Source organism: Pseudorasbora parva, chromosome 17 (assembly GCF_024679245.1).
Source record: "Pseudorasbora parva isolate DD20220531a chromosome 17, ASM2467924v1, whole genome shotgun sequence".
Lineage (NCBI taxonomy): Eukaryota > Metazoa > Chordata > Actinopteri > Cypriniformes > Gobionidae > Pseudorasbora > Pseudorasbora parva.
In genome coordinates, this window is record NC_090188.1 from 9,403,666 (window position 1) to 9,424,069 (window position 20,404).

A 20,404-nucleotide genomic window follows, 5' to 3' on the forward strand; every position below is an offset into this window, starting at 1 on the left:
ACATGTTTTTTTCTTGTATATTGTATAAAAAACTGATTTGATCAAATAAATACAGCCTTGGTGAGCATACAGGTCATTTTTCAAAAACATGACAAAATTTGTTTAAAAAAAATAACAATAAAAACCTCTTCTGTAGGCTATGCATTTTCCTACTTTAACAAATACGCTGTCTTTTTTTCGTTACACCGTTTCATTTGTTATCCTGTTGGTCTTATTGTTTTAAAGGGATAGTTAATCCAAAAATGAAAATTATCCCATAATTTACTTACCCACAAGCCACCCTAGGTGTATAAACACAAGAGTTATATTAGAAATATACTGCCAGCGATTATAGTTTATAAAGTTATAAATATGGATAGTTTTCCAACAAAAACTCATTGATTCGCTTCAGAAAGCCTTTATTAATACTCTGAAGCTGTGTTGATTACTTTTATGATGGATGGACGCACATTTTTGGGCTTCAAAATCTAAGGTACCATTTGCTCCCATTATAAGGGTAGGAAGAACCAAAATATTTTAATATAACTCAGATTATGTTTGGCTGGAAAAAATAAACTCATATACACCTAAGATGGCTTGAAGGTGAGTAAATATGGGATAATTTTCATTATTGGGTGAACTAACCCTTTAAGCAAGGTGTCTTTTATTTTGTAAAGAATTCCTTATTGTAACTGGAAAATGAGTCTAAATACCAGTTCAACTAAAGCACACCACAGTGACAAACACTTTAGTGTTTTAGCCAACGAGTGGTCGTTTATCAGTGATCTCAAGTGACACCAGATAACAGTAGAAGGCAGAGCAAATTTACATTTAGACTTAAAATATCTCAGTTACTTTAAGACATTGAATCCACTGGGTACTGACTGAATGGTCACCCCTTCAGAATCATAAACACCCACGATAGTCAAATCAAAATAGGGGTTGTAGATCCTAATTTCACGTAAAACTTTCACAATTTACACATAGACATTATTAAACATAAAACAAACAAACATTTACAGCACTTGACTGAATTAACCCAATAAAACTGAAGCTTGAAAGTATCCCACAATGCAGCACGCGGGTTTGGTATACATTCACCATGGGAACGAGAACAAGACTTATGTAATAAAAACTAAAAGGAAAATATTCTTGCTTTTTAAACATCCTCTCACAAAGTCCTCATGACTGCGCTGAAAAAATGCGTTAATGTGAAATCGGTGAAATTCAAATCATCTTACCGTTGTAAACTCACACCGACTCCGTTCCTGTAAAGTCACTTTATTTCCAGCATCAGTCGCAATTTCGTGTTAAAACATGTGGTCATAAAGTGAACAACCAAAGACGGAGAGATGCGTTGTTCTTTGTAATAGACATAAGTAAGGCATCCAAAAAAAAGTGTCCAGGGCAGAGGACGGCTGTTGCCGGACAGACACCCGCACTCATCCGCCGGAGAGCAGCGTTATTAGTGCCGTTAGAGCGGGCGGGGAGGTACCAATGCTCCTTCTTCAGAGATGCTCCATTCTGCAGCCCCTGCTGGTCAGGCGGTGGACTCAATAGGACGAGAGATCATTCTCGACCCCGAACTGAATCCCCCAGAGACTTTACTTTACTTTTTAATGCTTTTGTTTTTAAAAGCCGCTTCAAAGTGGATACATTCATTTATGAAATGCACGTTTACATAAGAAAAAGAAACATTTGTTTACAAAGCCTCTCATCTTCACCACGGCACAGTACACGTTTTTATTAGAGCGCCACCCGTTGGCAGAAACATGCAATGCACATGCACCCAAAAATGGAGAATTCTATAATTTACTCACCCTCAAGTTGTTCCAAACCAGGGGTTTCTATCTTCTTCTGAACACAAAAGAAGATGTTTTAAACAATATGTTTCCAGTTTGTTTCCAGGGCCTAGTTGTAAAAAAAGTTTAATCTGTTTTGCTATCCAGGACCAGGTCATCCTAGCCTGACGTGGTCATACTCAATTCTAGTCAGAATATGAGTCTGAAACTGCTCCATTGGGCTGTGATTATGGGGCGTGTTTCAACCGAACCAGGAAAGACCTCAATTGGATAGACCTACAACGAAGCAACGCATTGTCAAATGTCAACATAGTTCAACTGCACTGTGTTGCCAAGTCCGCGTTTTTTTCTCTCCACAGTTTGTTTTCTATATCTGCAGTATGAAGTGACTATGTGATATATAGACCCATGAGTGCGAATTTTAGCAGGCAACCTTGCCAAAATAACACAATTTACCCCCCAAATGCCATTTTTCCCCCAGAGAACCCCCCGTAGAAGCTATTGTTTAGGGCTAGTAGTTGGCGGGTTTTGTTGTAAAAACTTGGCAACCCTGTCACGCACGCTGGAATCAGGCTGGAATACGCAATCTTTGCTAGCCTAGAAATCTAGAAGCACCCTATAGCGGCAGCAAATCTAATCTGCCCGCCAGTGTCGTCTAGCAACTCTCAATACCCTTCTGAGCTGTAATCCCCTCTTGCCGGGCCAATCACATCATGTATAGAGTCGGTGGGCGGGGCCATAATGACGACGGCCAAGTTGCATTTACGTGTTTCTAGTAAACACAGAAGCTGGCGAATGGCGGCGGTCTTTCGAATCAGCTTTGAACGCGACTCTGGAAGACTTGGAGTTAAGCTTTTCTCTGAGAAAAGAACAAAGAACGGCACTGAAGTCATTCTTATATATGCATAAAGATAATTCTTATGAATGCATATACAAACAAGCTCTCCATTTAGGATTCGAAAAAATATAATCCAAGCCCCCTTGATGACGTGCATCATTACGTTACTGTTTCTCATCTGTCCGTCATCGTCTAAAGCCCGCCCTGATGATTTCATTGGTCCAAACAGTTTCTGTTCAGGGATAATTACTCCTCTATGGAGCGAGGCCAGACCGAACTGCCCGACCTAACATTTTTGTGGGCGGGGCTAAATTCGGCTGGCATCCAGGCTAAGGTCATCCCTCTTTTGTGCCAGTTTTTCAAAGCAAAATTGCATTGAATCACCCTGATCCAGACACTTTTTCAGATTACCAAATCTGGATTACTAGTGCTTTTTAATATGTTTAGCGTTCACCCAAGAAACTTAAGTTTGCTTGCAAAAAAAAAACTTTTGAGTGGTTCATCTTTTATGATCATGCCAAAGTTTATTTGATATTTACAGCTGTTTAAGGATTATTTTATGGCGCTATATATATATATATATATATATATATCTTTTTTCTTTTCTTTTTCTTTTTACAGCTACCAAAAAGTTTTATAGGTAGCATAATAAAGTCTACTTCTAATTTATTATTTTAACAGTTAAACTAATTAAGAGTAATTAGTATTAATATATTACATTATACAAATGTTTTATTTGTTTTAACCAGTTAGTTTTATTAAATTATTTGTTACTGATATCCACCCTTCTGCTGGGATCAGTATAATCCTGATCAAAACAAGTATCCAAATTTTACTAAAAACATTTTTAACAATACAAACTGCTGATTTGATCCAGATCAAAACCAATAATCTGATTTCAGAATCCCTTTTTTGTTTTGAACAACTTATTTTCAAGTTTCAATTCAATAGCCGAAACCCGATCAGATTACGTTTGAACTGGGCCCAGAGGATCAATAAAATAATAATAATAATAATAATAATAATAATAATAATAATAATAATAATAATAATAATAACTTTTTGTTCCGTGCCACACAAAGGTAGATTTTAGACAACCTCAGCCACCCATCACTTTCATTATATGGTCAACAATGTGAAAAAACATGTAGGGTGACTGAGAGGTTGTCATCTGTATAACATCTGCTTTTGTATTTCACACACACACACACACACACAACAAGTTTGGGACAACATGCATGACTTGATGACAGTCTATTGATGGCACTTTAAAAAAAATATTATTCAAAAATATGTATTTTGGTGAGCTAGCCATTTAACACCACCTGCTGGTGTAAGTGCGCCAAGATTTCTTAAATATTTAAGGGTTCTATTTTTAAATTCTTTAAAACATATTATGATTTATTTGCATGCATAATATTATGCCTGTCAATATTATTAATCAAGTCTTGGAACAAGTTGCCCAAATCAGTGGCAGTGGCCCAAAGGTGGCTCGTGATGACCATGTTTTGTTTTCGCTTTGTAGACTAAATGAATATAATTTTAAACACATAGTCTACATTTAAATATAGTTGAATATAATGTCACATATAATTTCGGCACACAGCCTTTAGCCAAGTTTTTAGGCCCTTCGAATTTGAAGTAAAAAGTGTAACTTAGGCAATAAAAGAAAAATCCTTGTTGTCATCGTGACTCAGACTCAGTTCGACCTTTCACTGTTATATGAAGTCAGTGATTTGATGAATCATCTGTGAGTATAAGCGACAATCAGTGCGAGAACAAGAGTTGAAACATGATTTGCTTTCTGTTATAAGGTTGCCAAATGTTACGGGGTGCAGCCAGCAATCATAATAAAAATAGCTAAATCACCATTTCACGCAACAAACAGTCACCCCATCGCACGCTAACCATTGGCTACGATACAACGCAATCAGAAAATCCCCGCCCACCGCATTGCTACGAGCGCTACCATTGGATAAAATACAGCCCGCCCTACACGTAGAAGAGCGGAAGACGTTTCCGTGAGAAGAAGAGAATACAGAGCCTTCACAAGCTTACACTTCAAATACCAGTAAGTATTACCAGTTCTGTTTACAAAAAAATATTTACGTTGCATGCAAATGATTGTTAGCTTGTATATGAACTTTGTTATAATATATAGTCGCAGGCAAAACTCCATATGAATATATTGAATATATCGATATTGTAGATCGCTTTGTGTTGAACAACTTTCTTATCAGTACGTTCTAATAGATTATGCAACCATTACAATACATTTACTATAATATGGAAATGATCTGCACATACCTGCATTTAAGTTGTTTGGGCATTTAACAATTTAAACAGCACTGATGGGTCAAAAGTTAGGAAACATTAGTTTTAATAAGTCTCATATAGTCACAAAGAATAATAAAATAAAAAAAGGTTTTCTATTTTAATATACTTTAAAATATATTTTATTCCTGTGATGCAACGCTGATTCTCAGCATCATAACCCAGTCTTCAGTCACATGATCCATCAGAAATCATTCTAATATGCTGTTTTATTATCAATGTTGGAAACATTTGTGCTATTATGCTAATATTTTTTGATGAATAAAAAAGAACAGCATTTATCTTAAACAGAAATCTTTTGTAACAATATACACTAATGTTCAAATGTTTGGGGTCAGTTGTTTTTTAATAAATTAATACTTTTATTCAGCAAGGATGTGTTAAATTGATAAAAAAGTGATTGTAAATATTCATATTGTTGAAAAGATTTCCATTGATTCCATCAGTGAATCCTGAAAAAAAGTCAGTTTCCAAAAAAATATTATGCCACACAACTGTTTCTAACATTGATAATGACCGAGTATCAAATCATCATATTAGAATGATTTCTGAATGATCATGTGACACTGAAGACTGGAGTAATGCCTGATTGAAATTCAGCTTTGCATCTCACAAATAAATTATATTTTAACGTATATTAAAATACAAAAACACTATTTCAAATTGTAGTAATATTTCACAATATTATAGTTCTTTTCTGTATTTTTGATCAAAGAAATTCAGGCTGGATGACCATAAGAGACTTCTTCCAAAAACTTTAAAAATAGTGATGTTTTCAAACTTTTGACTTAGACTATATGTGTGTATCAACACACTACCATTCAAAAGTTTGAGGTCTAAAAACAATAGCACTATTATTATTTATATTAAACAATGCTGCATTCAATTGGTCAAGTGACAGTTACAACATTTATAATGTTGCAAACAGCACAACTGTATAAAACAAATCATTTCCGAAGGATCATTTGACACTGATATATATATATATATATATATATATATATATATATATATATATATATATATATATATATATATATATATATATATATATATATATACTTACAATTATTATTATTTTTTTTAAAGTTTGTGATATATTATCATTGATTTTTATTTTTTTTCTTCTCATAAGCACTATGGGTGGGCAGTTGTCCATTGACGAGTCTGTTCATGTGGTGATTGTCGGAGGTGGTTTTGGTGGCATCGCAGCTGCTCAACACCTTAAACATCATGGGGTGCCCTTCATGCTTATTGACATCCTGGATGCGTTTCATCACAACGTTGCAGCGCTGCGTGCCTCAGTTCAACCTGGTGTGCAAAAATCAGAGGCTGAATGTAAGAAAACACACCGCTAGATTAAAATAATAATGATTTTTTTTTTTTGCATGTTCTTATAGGTTTTGCGAAGCAGACTTTCATACCATACAGAGAGACATTCGGAGTGAATTTCCTCCAAGGCCGTGTCATACGGATAGACACTGAAACACTGACAGTTGTGCTTGACAATGGAAAGGTAAGCGATATTGCAATGTTACAGCAGAAGAAAATAAAATATGAGAATTTCTTTATACTGTATGTGCCACTATAAATCTACAGGAAGTACGGTATTCACACCTCATTCTGTGTACTGGAACAAGCGGGGATTTCCCAGGTAAACACAATTCTGTGGACACCTACCAATCAGCCATTCAGAAGTATGAGGACTTTGTCAAATTGGTGAGTTTACTTATTGGGTATGTTTATATGTGTGATATAATCTTAATCAGTATAGACTCTATTGTGAAAAAGCTTTTATGTACTTAAAAAAAACTATTTACATTTTCATCCAATGTTACAGATCCAGTCAGCAAACACGGTTCTAGTTGTTGGTGGCGGAACCACCGGTGTTGAAATGGCTGCTGAGATCAGGACCGAATTTCCTAACAAAAAAGTAAAGATTTGACTTCTCACCCAGTTATTTTAAATCTTATTCTGAAGCATGAGCATAAAGTGCCCTGTTTACGCAATTTTAAAAGCTCCTAATTTATTTTTTGGAGATCTCCTACAATAGTTTACATGCATCCAAGGTCAAAAAAACACATTTTCTCATAATGTACATTGCACTTCACCTCGTTTCTCAGAGTCTAAAAAAGATTCAGTTTCTCTAACTCCCTTAGAGTCTGTGTTGATTGGTCTCACTCCCATTAACTTTGTTGAAATTTTCAGCAGTATTTCAGCCTGAAGGCTTTCTTAGCACTTACCGGTAGTACACAATTAGTCAAATTTCTTCTGTATCAATGCCAGTGTGTCCTCATTCTTTTAAAGTAGATTTGCTCTACAGCGTCTTCTTGACATGTTGACAACACAAACCAAACTCTTTCAGGTCTCAGCTATAACTCTAGTATTTTGAGGGCAAGGCAAAAAAGCATAATTGGGGCACTTTAAAAAGTGCTAGTTCACCCATAAATGAAAAATTCTGTCATTAATTACTCATCCTCATGTTGTTCCAAACCTGTGAGTCTTTCGTTCATCTTTGGAAGACAAATTAAGATTTTTAAAAATATTTTTAAGGAAGCTGAGAGTCTTCTATCCCATTCACAGCAACACAACTAGCACTTTCTTTGATGCTTCAAAAAGTTAAATGAAGAGATCGTAAAACCAATCCACATGAGTTGAGCATGTGAGTTGATGAATGTTTATATGTGAATAAAAGTTAAATAATTTTAATTAAATTAAAGCTGCTGTCCGTAACTTTTTTTTTTGATTTACAAAAATTATATAATGAGAATGTACAACATGAATCCATTTTCTAAACCGTGTTTTTCTCTTACCCTGAATCATTATGGTACACTTATAATAAAATAAATATTTATATCGGGACTATTTCAGGCCAGACTGGTAGGGACCTCTGTGGAGGAGCACAGTCCCTGCGTGATCCGCCATAGACCTAAACGGAGAGAAGTAGCTCCGGCTGCAATGTTCTTCCGCAAGACGCATGCAGTTCTGTTTATTAACCACTAGAGTGCAAAAAGTTACAGACTGCAGCTTTAAATTTGTTCATCATATGAAGTGATTAAGTCTTTTTGAAGCATCAGAGTGGTAGTTGTTTAGCTGTCAATGAAGGGACAGAAAGCTCTCATATTTAATCAAAAAGATCTTCATTTGTGTCCCGAGGATGAACGAAAGTAATTATTGAAAGAATTTAAATTTTTTGGTGAACTATCTCTTTAAATGAGTTTTGTGTTGTATAATGATGACTGTCTTCTATCACACATAAATCTAGGTGATTCTGGTTCATCCACGTGAGGAGGTGGCTGATCCTGACCTATTGCCTTCTGTGAAAGAACAAGCCAAACAGGTGCTGCTGGAAAAGGGGGTGGAGCTCTTGCTAGGTAAAGATCTCTCATGACAGGGTTTTTTAGCATTTGCCTTTAAGTTCCTTTTCCTGATGTGGGACATCATGTCTGTTTTTTTTCTGAAAGAATTATAGTGCAAAATTTGAATAGAGAGACCCAGTGTTGATGATGCAGATAGTAAAATGTTTTTTTCTTTTCTTAAATGTACATGCATTGTCAGTTTGAAATTCTGTTAACTTGATGGAAAACAACTGACTCTCACTTGGACACTTGCTGCATTTCAAAACATAAGCAACAAAAAACACTGGCTTTGGCAAATGCATTCCATTCTGAATAGTATTCTACTGCGTCTGCGTGCCGTGTCCGTTTTTATTTCGGCTCCCATGTTAACGGGTTGGAGCTTGCACACTGCCTGCGTGACACGCTTGGCCCGATCTGCGCGGAAAACGCGTGCATGCTAGAAATAGAAGAGATATTTTTCCTGCGACGCACAAGCTTGTTTGAAGAGTTACCAGGCAAAATAGTAAAGGAAAAGCGTTTTATATGTCATTTTGACACAAATACATATTAAATTACATTTTCAAGTTTGAAAGTCTCTAGGCTAACATAAATGCAGATATAGGCCTAATTGGAATAACATTTTTTTTGAAATATTGCACCTGTCAATACAGAATGAAATATTGAAGCCTATTTTGCCGTCAATACCATAGATATGTAGTCAATAGGCTACTGCCGACGTAGTCTTTGCTGTATCAGTAGGCTATATTTATGTTTAACATGAAGTATAGGTCTTCCCTGTACATTAATAGCAGCAGCGCTGCGTCAGACACGCTTCTGGTGTGCAAAGACAGAGAAATAGTCACACAGCCACCCGACGGCTAACACGCAACAGAAACGCCACGCTTGCAGTGTCTCCGGCCTTACTGGGGCAAAGGGCATCCTGTAGGTGTTAACTGTATACTGGTACTGGTCATATAATTAGAATATCATCAAAAAGTTGATTTTTTTCACTAATTTCATTCAAAAAGTGAAACACAGACTGATATATTTCAGATGATTTTTTTATTTTAATTTTGATGATTATAATTGACAACTAAGGAAAATCCCAAATATCTCAGAAAATTAGAATATTGTGAAAAGTTTCAATATTGAAGACACCTGGTGCCACACTCTAATCAGCTAATTAACTCATACACCTGCAAAGCCCTTTAAATGGTCTCTCAGTCTAGTTCTGTAGGCTAAACAATCATGGGGATAATTGCCGACTTGACAGTTATCCAAAACACGACCATTGACACCTTGCACAATAAGGGCAAGACACAAAAGGTCATTGCAAAAGAGGCTGGCTGTTCACAGAGCTCTGTGTCTAAGCACATTAATAGAGAGGCAAAGGGAAGGAAAAGATGTGATAGAAAAAAGTGTACAAGCAAAGGGGTTCCCGCACCCTAGAGATGATTGTAAAACAAAACCCATTCAAAAATGTGGGGGAGATTCACAAAGAGTGGACTGCAGCTGGAGTCAGTGCTTCAAGAACCATTGCACACAGACATAAGCAAGACATGGGTAGCTGTCACATTCCTTGTGTCAAGCCACTCCTGAACAACAGACGGCATCAGAAGCGTCTTTGGTGGTTTAAAGACAAAAAGGACTGCTGAGTGGTCTAAAGTTATGTTCTCTGATGAAAGTAAATTTAGCATTTCCTTTGGAAATCAGGGTCCCAGAGTCTGGAGAAAGAGAGGAGAGGCACACAATCCACATTGCGTGAGATCCAGTGTAAAGTTTCCACAGTCAGTGATGGTTTGGGTGCCATGTCATCTGCTGGTGTTGGGCCACTGTGTTTTCTGAGGTCCAAGGTCAACGCAGCCATATATCAGGAAGTTTTAGAGCACTTAATGCTTCCTGCTGCTGACCAGCTTTATGGAGATGCAGATTTCATTTTCCAACAGGATTTGGCAGCTGCACACAGTGCGCATTGCTGGAGTAATTCAGGCAAAAGGAGCCCCAATCTTTATTCGCCCTTAAATTAAAGGGATAGTTCCCAAAAAAGAAAATTCTCTCATTTACTCGTCCTCAAGTTGTTCCAAACCTTTATGAGCTTCTTCTGCTGGACACAAAATAAGCTATTTTGAAAAATGTCGGTAACCAAACAGTTGATGGACCCCATTGACTTCCATAATATGTGGTCCATCAACTGTTGTTTACTGACATTTGGTTACTGACATTCAAAATTTCAAAATATCATCTTTTGTGTTCAGCAGAAAAAAGAAATTCCTACAGGTTTGGAACAACTTGAGGGCAAGTAAATGATAAAATGTTTATTTTTGAGTGACCTATCCCTTTAAGGCCTTCCTTCAGAACAGAAAGTGTTAAATGGCATATAATGTTGCATGTATTGCAAAAACTAATAAATATCTTCCTCAGTATTGTTGTCCTGTTTTCGAATATAAATATCTCAACATCTTTAAATCAAGATACATTTACTTGAGATGCAAATTTTGAATGTCAAAATTAAGTTTATGTTTAAACAAGAACAAATATCCATAAAGTTATGAAAAAGTCCCTTTGGATCAAGCAGAAAGTTATTCTTGTTAATCATAAACACTTAATTTTGATCAATTTCACAGAAAACAAGACTGCATATTTTATGTAATTTTGTATCAGATTTAGGAATCATTAGACAATTGCACTGGGAAAAAAGACAAAAATACTGAGGAATGAACATTACGTTTATTTGCAGCGTGACCAGAAGGTACAGTAAAAAAATGTATTCCATATTCTATAGTTTGGGAGCAGAGCTGTTCAAGCTTTTTTTGTAAAATTAATTAAAAAGTAATCGTTATCTGTTGGAAGTCGTATTTTGAAATGAAATGTTAACTTTGAAATGTTGCTAATACAATTCATTGTCTTTCTCCCTAGACATTTACATTTTAGAGAATACATATGTATTGTTAAATTCAATTTATTCCTTATGTTTTCTTTGCTTGTCTTAAATTGTGATAATGACCAGTTTACTGTACATTATTCCTTATGTAAGTTGTCTATATGGGGAGATGACCTTTTCAGGAAAGGGAAATTGAACATGTTAAAAGCTGTATTGTTATGCAAAAAAGTTTAACTTCTGAATCTGAACAATGCAGGTTGTAGACCATTTTCTTCTCTGTTCCCCTATGTACCTGAATGCAGGGCAAAAGGTGTCCAATCTTGATGAGCTGGAATTTAATGTGTGTCGGAGTGGGATGGTAGTCAAGACCAATAAGAATGAGCAGGTCACCACCGATCTTGTCATCTGCTGCACAGGAAATAAGATCAACTCTGAAGCATACAGGTCCAGTCTACAGAGTAAGTGCTTTTTTATTGTAATAAATGGGCTAATAGTTGTTTGTGATAATATTTAGAAACATAAATACAGCTGTTATTAAATGCATCACTAATTTTGAATAATTATGGCAGGGGTTTTTTTTTTGTTTTTCTTAAGAAAAAATGTATTTAAAGAAATTCTATGGTCCATAAAATATTGCTTTATTATATATATAATAAAATACAAATTTCTTTTAGGGGCGCTGTTGTTACAGTAATAAAATAAAGTAGAATACACAAATTTACGTTACTACTTTTTCTGAATAAATAAATTAGTAATGGCGTAATAAATCACAAACATGACGCTTGTAAATTATGTACTTTTATATAAAGTTTATTAATCTAAAAAAAAATTATGAAATGGATGATGGAAAAATAATCCAAGGAGCTCTAAAATTGTGTAAATAAGTGATTTTTTTTATTTGAAGCTAAAGACAGCTTGTCTGGCTATCACCTGACCAAGCTCAATTTAAAGGGTTAGTTCACCCAAAAATGAAAATTATTTCATTAATTACTCACCCTCATGTCGTTGGACACCCGTAACACCTTCGTTCATCTACGGAACACAAATGAAGATATTATTTGTTGAAAGCTGATGGATGAGAGGCTTCAGAAAGGCCTCCATTGATTTTTCTTTTTGCGCACGAAAACTATTCTCATCGCTTCGTAAAATTATTGTACAGCCACTGTAATGAGATGGGCTTTATATCAATGTTTTTAGTGCCTTTATGGGTCTTGTGAGTGGGAATGTACTGAATGCCAATGGAGGCCTTTCTGAAGCCTTTCTCAGCCATTAGCTTTCAACAAAAATATCTTCATTTGTGTTCCGTAGATGAACAAAGGTGTTATGGGTGTCCAACGACATGAGGGTGAGTAATTAATGAAATAATTTTCATTTTTGGGTGAACTAACCATTTAAGATTGAACATTGGCCTGGGGAGTCTGCTCTGTATTTTCTACTGCACAAGCGGCATAATCAACTGGCATTATTCAAATAACTTTATACGTAATTGGATGGTCCTTCAACCAATCAGACCACAAGAGGCGTGATCAACGGGCCAGCCAACCCATCGCTTCTCTATGCGTCATCGTGTTAAACCAGCCAAAAGCGTGCCAGGTGGATAAGACAGTCTGTGATTGGTTCCCGCAAAAGTGTAACGGAAGCAGTATAAATGAATGTACGGGTTTCCAGACTGAGTTACAGGGCGAAATCAAATCACTGGAAGATCAGGCTGGGTTTACCCTGTCTAAAAGACTGCATCAACTGATGTCATGTCACCCCCACTTCATGTGCACAAACTTTTTATTATAAAAGGAACATTATTAACATTTATCTTTAACAAGTATCCTTTTAGTAAGGAGACCTCAGAAATATGAAACAGGAATGAAAAAAACCTCAAAATGTTGAAAAAATAAACGTGTTGACTTTTAGTAGCGTGCCTTCATATAACAATTTATTTGGCTTATGTTTGCCAGCTCTCTGTTTATTATTTGTGTTCAATATTTCAGGCACATGTCTGGCGGAGAATGGTGCTCTGAAGGTGAACAAGCACCTGCAAGTAGAAGGCTTTGACAATGTGTATGCTGTGGGTGACTGTGCTAATCTCAATGAACCCAAGTTGGCCTATCATGCTGGACTTCATGCTGGAGTAGCTGCCACCAATATCATCCAAAGTCTGTCAGGAAAAGCTTTAACCTCATACAACACCGGTAACAACAACCATAAGCCAATGATTCTGCCTAAGCTGTCTTTGAGTTAATTTCTCACATTTCTGCATACAATTCAGACTGCTTTTTTTGTTTTTATTATTATCAATTTATGTCCAATATTGTTCCCATCTAGGAAATGTGACTATGCTGATTGCTATGGGTAAGGATGCTGGAGTAGGCCAGTTTAATGGCTGTAAACTACCTCGCTTTTTTGTCACCAAGGCTAAGAGCCAAAGCTTGCTGCTGTGGAAGAGCTGGAGAGAAATGGGCCAAAAAGCTCCTAATTAACCCAAGGTTAACAAACATGTTTACATTATACTAAAATATGTGTGAACTATGGTCTTGCATGGTTCCATTTCACATGACTTGATATCACCTGTTTTAACTAAATCATTTTTTAATTCATCAATCAGCAGAAGGATCCTTTATATTGTTAAAAATAACCAATATAATATAACTTATACTTGTATAACATCATGCATTGTTTGTAATATTTGAGGACAATCATAAACATTGTTTTATATATTTATACATTTGTTAAAGTAATACATCTATTTACATTCACTGTACAGTTTGCTGTTGTCATGCTTTGTTGACTAGTTTGTTCTCATATCTTCCTGCATTGAGCATGTGTGTTTGATGAACTGCTCCACTAGAGGGCAATGAAACAATATGAATCAAATCATTGTATCCTGGTCAACAAAACAAGATGCTGAGTCACTGAATGGATATAGTTTTAGCTTATGGTTTTTAAAAACAGTCCAAAACTCATTCTGTGAGTTTACATAAAATGATTTATGAACATTAAATGCCTTTGCTCATGTGGTTTATTTAACTTGTCTGAGTGATTCACACAGTGAAGTAAATCAAATTAGCCAAAATCATTTTTAAGGAATTCTTAAACTTGCCGACTCAGGGTTGTAAAAGTGTAATGTGCGATTCCTGCTCCTCTGGCAGCACCAAATAGAAACTGTTTGTTTTATTCAATATGACTCGCTATGGTTGTCACATGACCTCATTATGCACCGCACCAGTAGTGTCCTGTTATCATACTGAAGCTAAAAGGGGTTCTGTTTGCATGGTGACTAGGAAGGCTGTTGGCATTTGGTGTTCATGAAACTTGAATTAATGTCCTGAACCTAAGGTATTGTGTTTTTCATGTCAGGTTACACATCTTTGCACGTTGGCCTTGGATACAAGTGGTCTTTAAATGGCAATACAGCCATAAATTCCAACTTTGTGAAGTCACAGCCCACAGTTTGTGTTGAGTTTGGGTCACACAGGCACTGATTCAAATTAAATATTTTGTTTAGATGCTGTAGTTTTGTGACATTCAGCCACTATTCTGTGAGATGTTACTCTACTCACTTGCGGCCATGTTTCATCTTTATTAATGCAGTCATGTTGTCCTTATTGTAGTTTTTGTGATTGATTTACCTGCAGTCCAGGCACCAACAGCTAGACCTTTTAATGTTTTATATTGTTTTAGCATGTTTTTATTCCTACGGTTAGTTCACTTCACCCAAACATGAGAATTCTGTCATTTACGTTTCAAACCCAAAATACTTTCGTTAAGAGATTTTTGTCCATTCACGCAAAACTTCAAAAAGTTCATAAAGACATTGTAAAAGCAATCCATTTGAACAGAGTCATTTAATCCAAGTCTTCTAATGAGACACAATCTCTAAAGTAAACAGTTTTTTTAGGCTTTTATCAACATGAAAACTTTGTTGTTTTCAGCTTTTGTTTGGACTAAATCATAGCACGTTTATACTAATACTATAAGAATTTTAATGAGGCTTTTTATGAGAGTTATGACAACATTCCGTTGATAAAGCCATCGATGTATCTGCACTAAGTTACAGTACTGTAAATTAATCATTAAGTTAAGACTTAATTCAGCGTTAGAAGTTAGACTTCCATTAATCGTAAAAATTCTGCCATAATCATGGTCGGTCATTATAATTTTCATATTTTTAATGATTAGCCATTTAATAGGCTCTGTTTTTATTCACATTTTAATTTTTATTCACAAATTTACTGAACAAGCATAGGCTAGATTATGCATTTATAGTACGTTTGTGGAATTGAACACAGACTGTGGTTCAGTTTTCGGGTTTCATCATGATGTTTTTGTCCAGTAAATCGTAATAAGCTTTGTTACTTTTGATATGAAACAAAGTCTTAACTTTCAAATTCTGTCCATTTTATCAAAATTCAAACACTTTAGCGCTCCTCATTGTGGCGGGAGAGATCACTGTAGCGGTAGCCCCCTCAGTTCAGTTCGAGTTATTGAACAAAATAAAAATGAATGAACATGAGAAAATGTGTTGAAAGATACAGTCCAACTTACCGAAATCCACATCATATCTCTTGTGTAATCGCTCAACCTGAGATTCAACCGCAGAAAGATGCTATTAAAACAGCTTGTAAACAAATATAAGCCATTAGTCGACCATATTTAGGGCTACTTGATAGTCAGCAAGAGTGCATTCTCCACCAAGTGGACAAAGGTGGGAATTACAAATACCAATTAAATAAAGGCCTTCTGAAGCAAAGCCATGGTTGTGTGAAAAAAAGGGGGGAAAACCTAGTTTCCTTCAGACGGCTTTCCCGAGTCAACCTATTCCAAAAGAGTAACCCCTGACGCAATGTAAGAGTAGCAAACGCTTTGAAATCTCTGGCAATTAAAAAAAATAGAAATTGGCTACAAAATCAAGCTCCTCTTTATGTCAGGTCAAGGTTTATTTTTTCGCCATATCTCCCTTTTTATATATATATATATATATATATATATATATATATATATATATATATATATATATATATATATATATATATATATATATATATATATATATATACACACACACACACACACACACAATATTTTCCCCCTTTTCTAAAATAGCAAAAGAAAAACACAACAATAGTGATTTCACAACTTAGAGTGAGATTGATAATGGCAGTAAAAAGAGAGAAAGATGTTATTTTTACCATCACTCAGATGCTGTTTTAGAACCCCAAGAGCCATTAGGTTTATATGACTTTGTTCTTTTAGACAAATACAATGGACACTTTTCACAGAGTGATGACAGGCATTTTAACGGTCATCAGAATCGTAAATCCTGCAATGTTTTTTGTACATTTATAATAATAATTTGTATTATAATAAATGTACAAAAAACATTGCAGGATTTACGATACTGATGACCGTTAAAACATGTCATCACTCTGTGAAAAGTGTCCATTATATTTGTCTAAAAGAACAAAGTCATATAAACCTAAAGGCTCTTGGGTGAAAATCTTTGGTTGAATTAACCCTTTAACGCTCTGATTAAATATAGTGTCAGCAGCATGTTTAATTTCTAATAAGTATCCACACAAATGTTCTGACGGCCCAATCCCCCTGATGTTGTTTGTTATACAATCTTGCACTGATGTGACTCACATGAGAAATGTAAGATTAAAAATGTATAATGAGGAGACATTTTATTTGCATCCATTTTTATTGCAGCTATAAGGCTAAAAAACCATTGCAAAATATTGCATTGGGGAACTGCATAACGTCTTGTCTCTGGCCAGTCAAAAAGCAATAAATGATAAATGGAGACAGACAATTGAATTATTTCACTGTGAAGGGACGGGAGACAGGTATAAATGCATTCATCAATGCTCATCAAATAAATCTGATGTTTGAATGAGCAAGCGGAGTCAGACAGTCCACTGTGTTTCCTCTAGCTTTTTCTTTTTTTTAAGACAAAGCAAGGGGAAGTGAAGAAAGTAAATGTTCAAACGGCAGGTCAATCCCAGCCAGAATTAATCTGGCAGACTCTGCTGTTTGTCTACAGTAATCAAATTGTCAAGGCAAGCTCCTCTGTAAAAATTATGTTTATTTTTACCATACCTGATTTAAAATCATATTGACACAATAATACAAAAAATAACATATAGCAACATCATAGGACTTAAAGAAGATTATTATGACATTGTTATGACCTCTCTCCAGAACACATGAGCTCGTCTTGTGGTTAACGTTACAGTGAACAACATATCGCATAATCTCGAGTGTCCTAGGTTTCTCCCAGACAAACATCTATCTGCCCTCCCCTAACCAATTCAATTAGCTCTAAAATGAATTATGACCAACTAATTTACAACGCCGCATTAATCATTAGCTTTACTTTTCTTGTGTGTTTTTTTTCTACTCTAATATTTTCTTTTTACTGCAAACCATTAAATTAAACATTTCCCATGGTCTGGGAGCTATAATGAATGGCCTGATTGTGCTGAGTTAAATATATTTTGTTTTACACAATGTACATCACTATATTCTAGTGTACATTTGTAATTACCTTAAGAAAACCCTCATTAACATGATTAAATTGTTTGTGATTTAACAATTTCCCTTTCCCCGTCTCTAATTTCCAAAACAAACCAAGTATTCCAAGCATGCCAACCTTGTCCTCAAAGGTCATGGAAAAAAACAGTGGATTGATTCATACTTTTTTTTTTTTTAAACTCAGTCACAGGACAGTAAGGGTACATTTGGTCAGTGATTAGGTCAGAACATTTTTATACCCACACATATTTATGGGAGAATTTAGGGGCCATTTACACAACACCATTTTCTAAATTTTTCAGTTTTGGCCGCTCATTTAAACTATACACTGTAAAAAAAAAAATTGGTTTAACTTAAAAAAGTAAGTAACCTGGTTGCCTTAACATTTTTAATTTATTGTAGTTAAAAATTTGAGTTGATACAATGAATGAAATTGGTTAAATGAATATAAACTTAAAATATTGTATTTGAACCACATAAAAAATTTGATAAATCATGAAAATAGCACAATTTGGCATGTTTCACTGCTTCATCACAAACAAAATTACCCAATATGCTTACATATTTTGATAAAATTTTAATAAAGGTTGTCGATTCTCAAAAATGTTCATTGTATTAACTACAAAGTAAAAGATTTTTGAAAACAATACAGTGTAAACTACAAAAATGGAAATGTGAAAATTATTATATAGGCACGTAGTCTTTCTTTACAAAGTGGCATCTACTTGTCTGGCATGCGTCATAATAATAATAATATACACCAGGACTAAATTAAATGATTGAAGTATGATTTATGCTACAAACCCATACGGAAATGTAATATATGTACAAATATGTCCCTATATCCGAGTGATATCATTACTGTTTCATTTAAGGCAATACATATAGCACATATATACATCCTCACAATACATAAAGATATAGGTTTATACCATGCATGAAATACCCATAGAAGAAATATTATATATAATATATTCAAATGATTTATATGAGGACTTTTTATATGGTACTGTAGCCTATGTTAATGCCATATGTAAGCAATATATGTGTAATTTATATATGCACGTTTCTTTAAGCAACATTAGTAAACAAACAAAAAGTTAAATTAGTAGCATATATATATATATATATATATATATATATATATATATATATATATATATATATATATATATATATATATATATATACACACACACACACATATTACTGATATTTATATAATTAATTTCTATATGGCACTGTGAATTATGTTAAGATCATATGTAAAGAACATATAGTTGTAATAATTTATATTTGTAAAAGGTTTATTTAAAGGTCCAGTTCTTCGCGATTCCATCTTTCAAACTTTAGTTAGTGTGAAATGTTGCTGTTAGAACATAAATAATACCTGTAAAATTATAAAGCCCAAAGTTTAATGCCAAGCGAGATATTTTATTTAACAGAAGTTCCCTTTCAAAGCCTACAGCGAACGCGGTTTGGACTACAGCAGGAAGTGCAGGAATGTAATGACGTCACTAGAACCGTTCGTTGACTTACGCCGCATTCACACGGGGCGTTGGCGTTAACGCTTGACGGAGGGCGTGGCTGAAGCTGGGTGCTGACGCGATCGTCATAGTGACAACAGCCAATCACATTAACTTGCCGCTTGGACCAAAACACAACACAAAAAAGCGCCTTTTTATGACAGCTAGTCTGTGAGACGAAATGGATGCCGATTTGGTTGTATGTGCGAGTGCGATTGCCCGTGTAGTTGTTGTCAGCGCACTGCACAGGTGCACGAAGCTGTTAAGTACATTAAATCCTGAAAAACCGCCGACAGCGGGAAGAATATCACGTAGTGGTCAAGGAGCTGCATCTGGATTTTTAACGGTCTGGATGGTTCACGGAGCAGTAATGAACGCAATTGGCTAGCGTCTGCTGTAGGATATTTGCATACGGCGATCTGATTGGATGACGCCTGTGCTGGCGCTTGAAAAGTTGAGAATTCTTCAACTTCTGCCGCTTGCAACGAGAGTGAAGCGCCGCGACGGAACCCACAATTCAGTTCGGCAACGGATGATGTCACCCATTCAAAGTAAATGGGAAGCGTTAACGCCTACGCCCCGTGTGAATGCGGCGTAACCCTCCGCCCACAAGAACACGCAAAAAAGGGGGTGTGGTCTTGTTGCTCTCCCACGTGGAGAAGAGCACGCATTCAGCGCTTGCATCTCCCCGTTATGGTAAGAGGCGGGACCTTTCCGGGCAAAGTGCGCTAAGCTGCTGTCCAATCACAACACGGGAAGCGCTGGCCCAATCAGAACTCGTTACGTGTTTCTGAAGGAGGGACTTCATAGAACAAGGAAATCATCAGGCCGTTTATAGGACAGAGGAAACAGTGCTGTACAGATAAGTAAATTGTGTGAAAAATACTGTTTTTTACACGCGAATCATGAACTCATGTTATATTGCACACTGTAAACATAATCAAAGCTTCGAAAACACGCGAAGAATGGGACCTTTAAACATATGAAATCATGTTGTATGCTCATAGAATTTTCTTATTAATTTTGGGCAGTCTACACTGTCAAATAGTTTTAAATTTTATTGAAATTGAATCACGAGTAACTGTAAAATATGGTTGACTGCAAACATTTATAACTTGTATTAAAATATGTAGGCTAACAAATATATAAAGCCATGTATAATAAACTATATTTTTATA

The 20,404-nt window shown here is 35.4% G+C and overlaps 2 protein-coding genes across 4 annotated transcripts in view; one reads left to right on the forward strand and one right to left on the reverse strand.

Moving 5' to 3' along the window:
• The window catches only part of ninl (ninein-like), a 34,681-nt gene extending 33,020 nt beyond the window's left edge, over positions 1-1,661 (reverse strand). For 2 of the 3 annotated variants that reach the window (XM_067421574.1, XM_067421573.1), the window contains exon 1: positions 1,221-1,661. The gene's annotated coding sequence lies outside the window, so the exon portion shown is untranslated. The remainder of the gene's footprint in view (positions 1-1,220) is intronic. The other variant, XM_067421577.1, reaches the window with a different exon arrangement.
• A 2,933-nt stretch (positions 1,662-4,594) lies between these two features.
• aifm2 (apoptosis inducing factor mitochondria associated 2) lies at positions 4,595-14,188 on the forward strand. Its single transcript, XM_067421827.1, has 9 exons — positions 4,595-4,690; positions 6,089-6,267; positions 6,354-6,469; positions 6,553-6,672; positions 6,794-6,886; positions 8,219-8,327; positions 11,475-11,630; positions 13,158-13,358; positions 13,492-14,188. Exons 2-9 carry the CDS (start codon positions 6,093-6,095, stop codon positions 13,644-13,646), a joined length of 1,125 nt encoding a protein of 374 aa, XP_067277928.1. The 5' UTR covers positions 4,595-4,690; positions 6,089-6,092; the 3' UTR covers positions 13,647-14,188.
• The last annotated feature ends 6,216 nt before the right edge of the window (positions 14,189-20,404 follow it).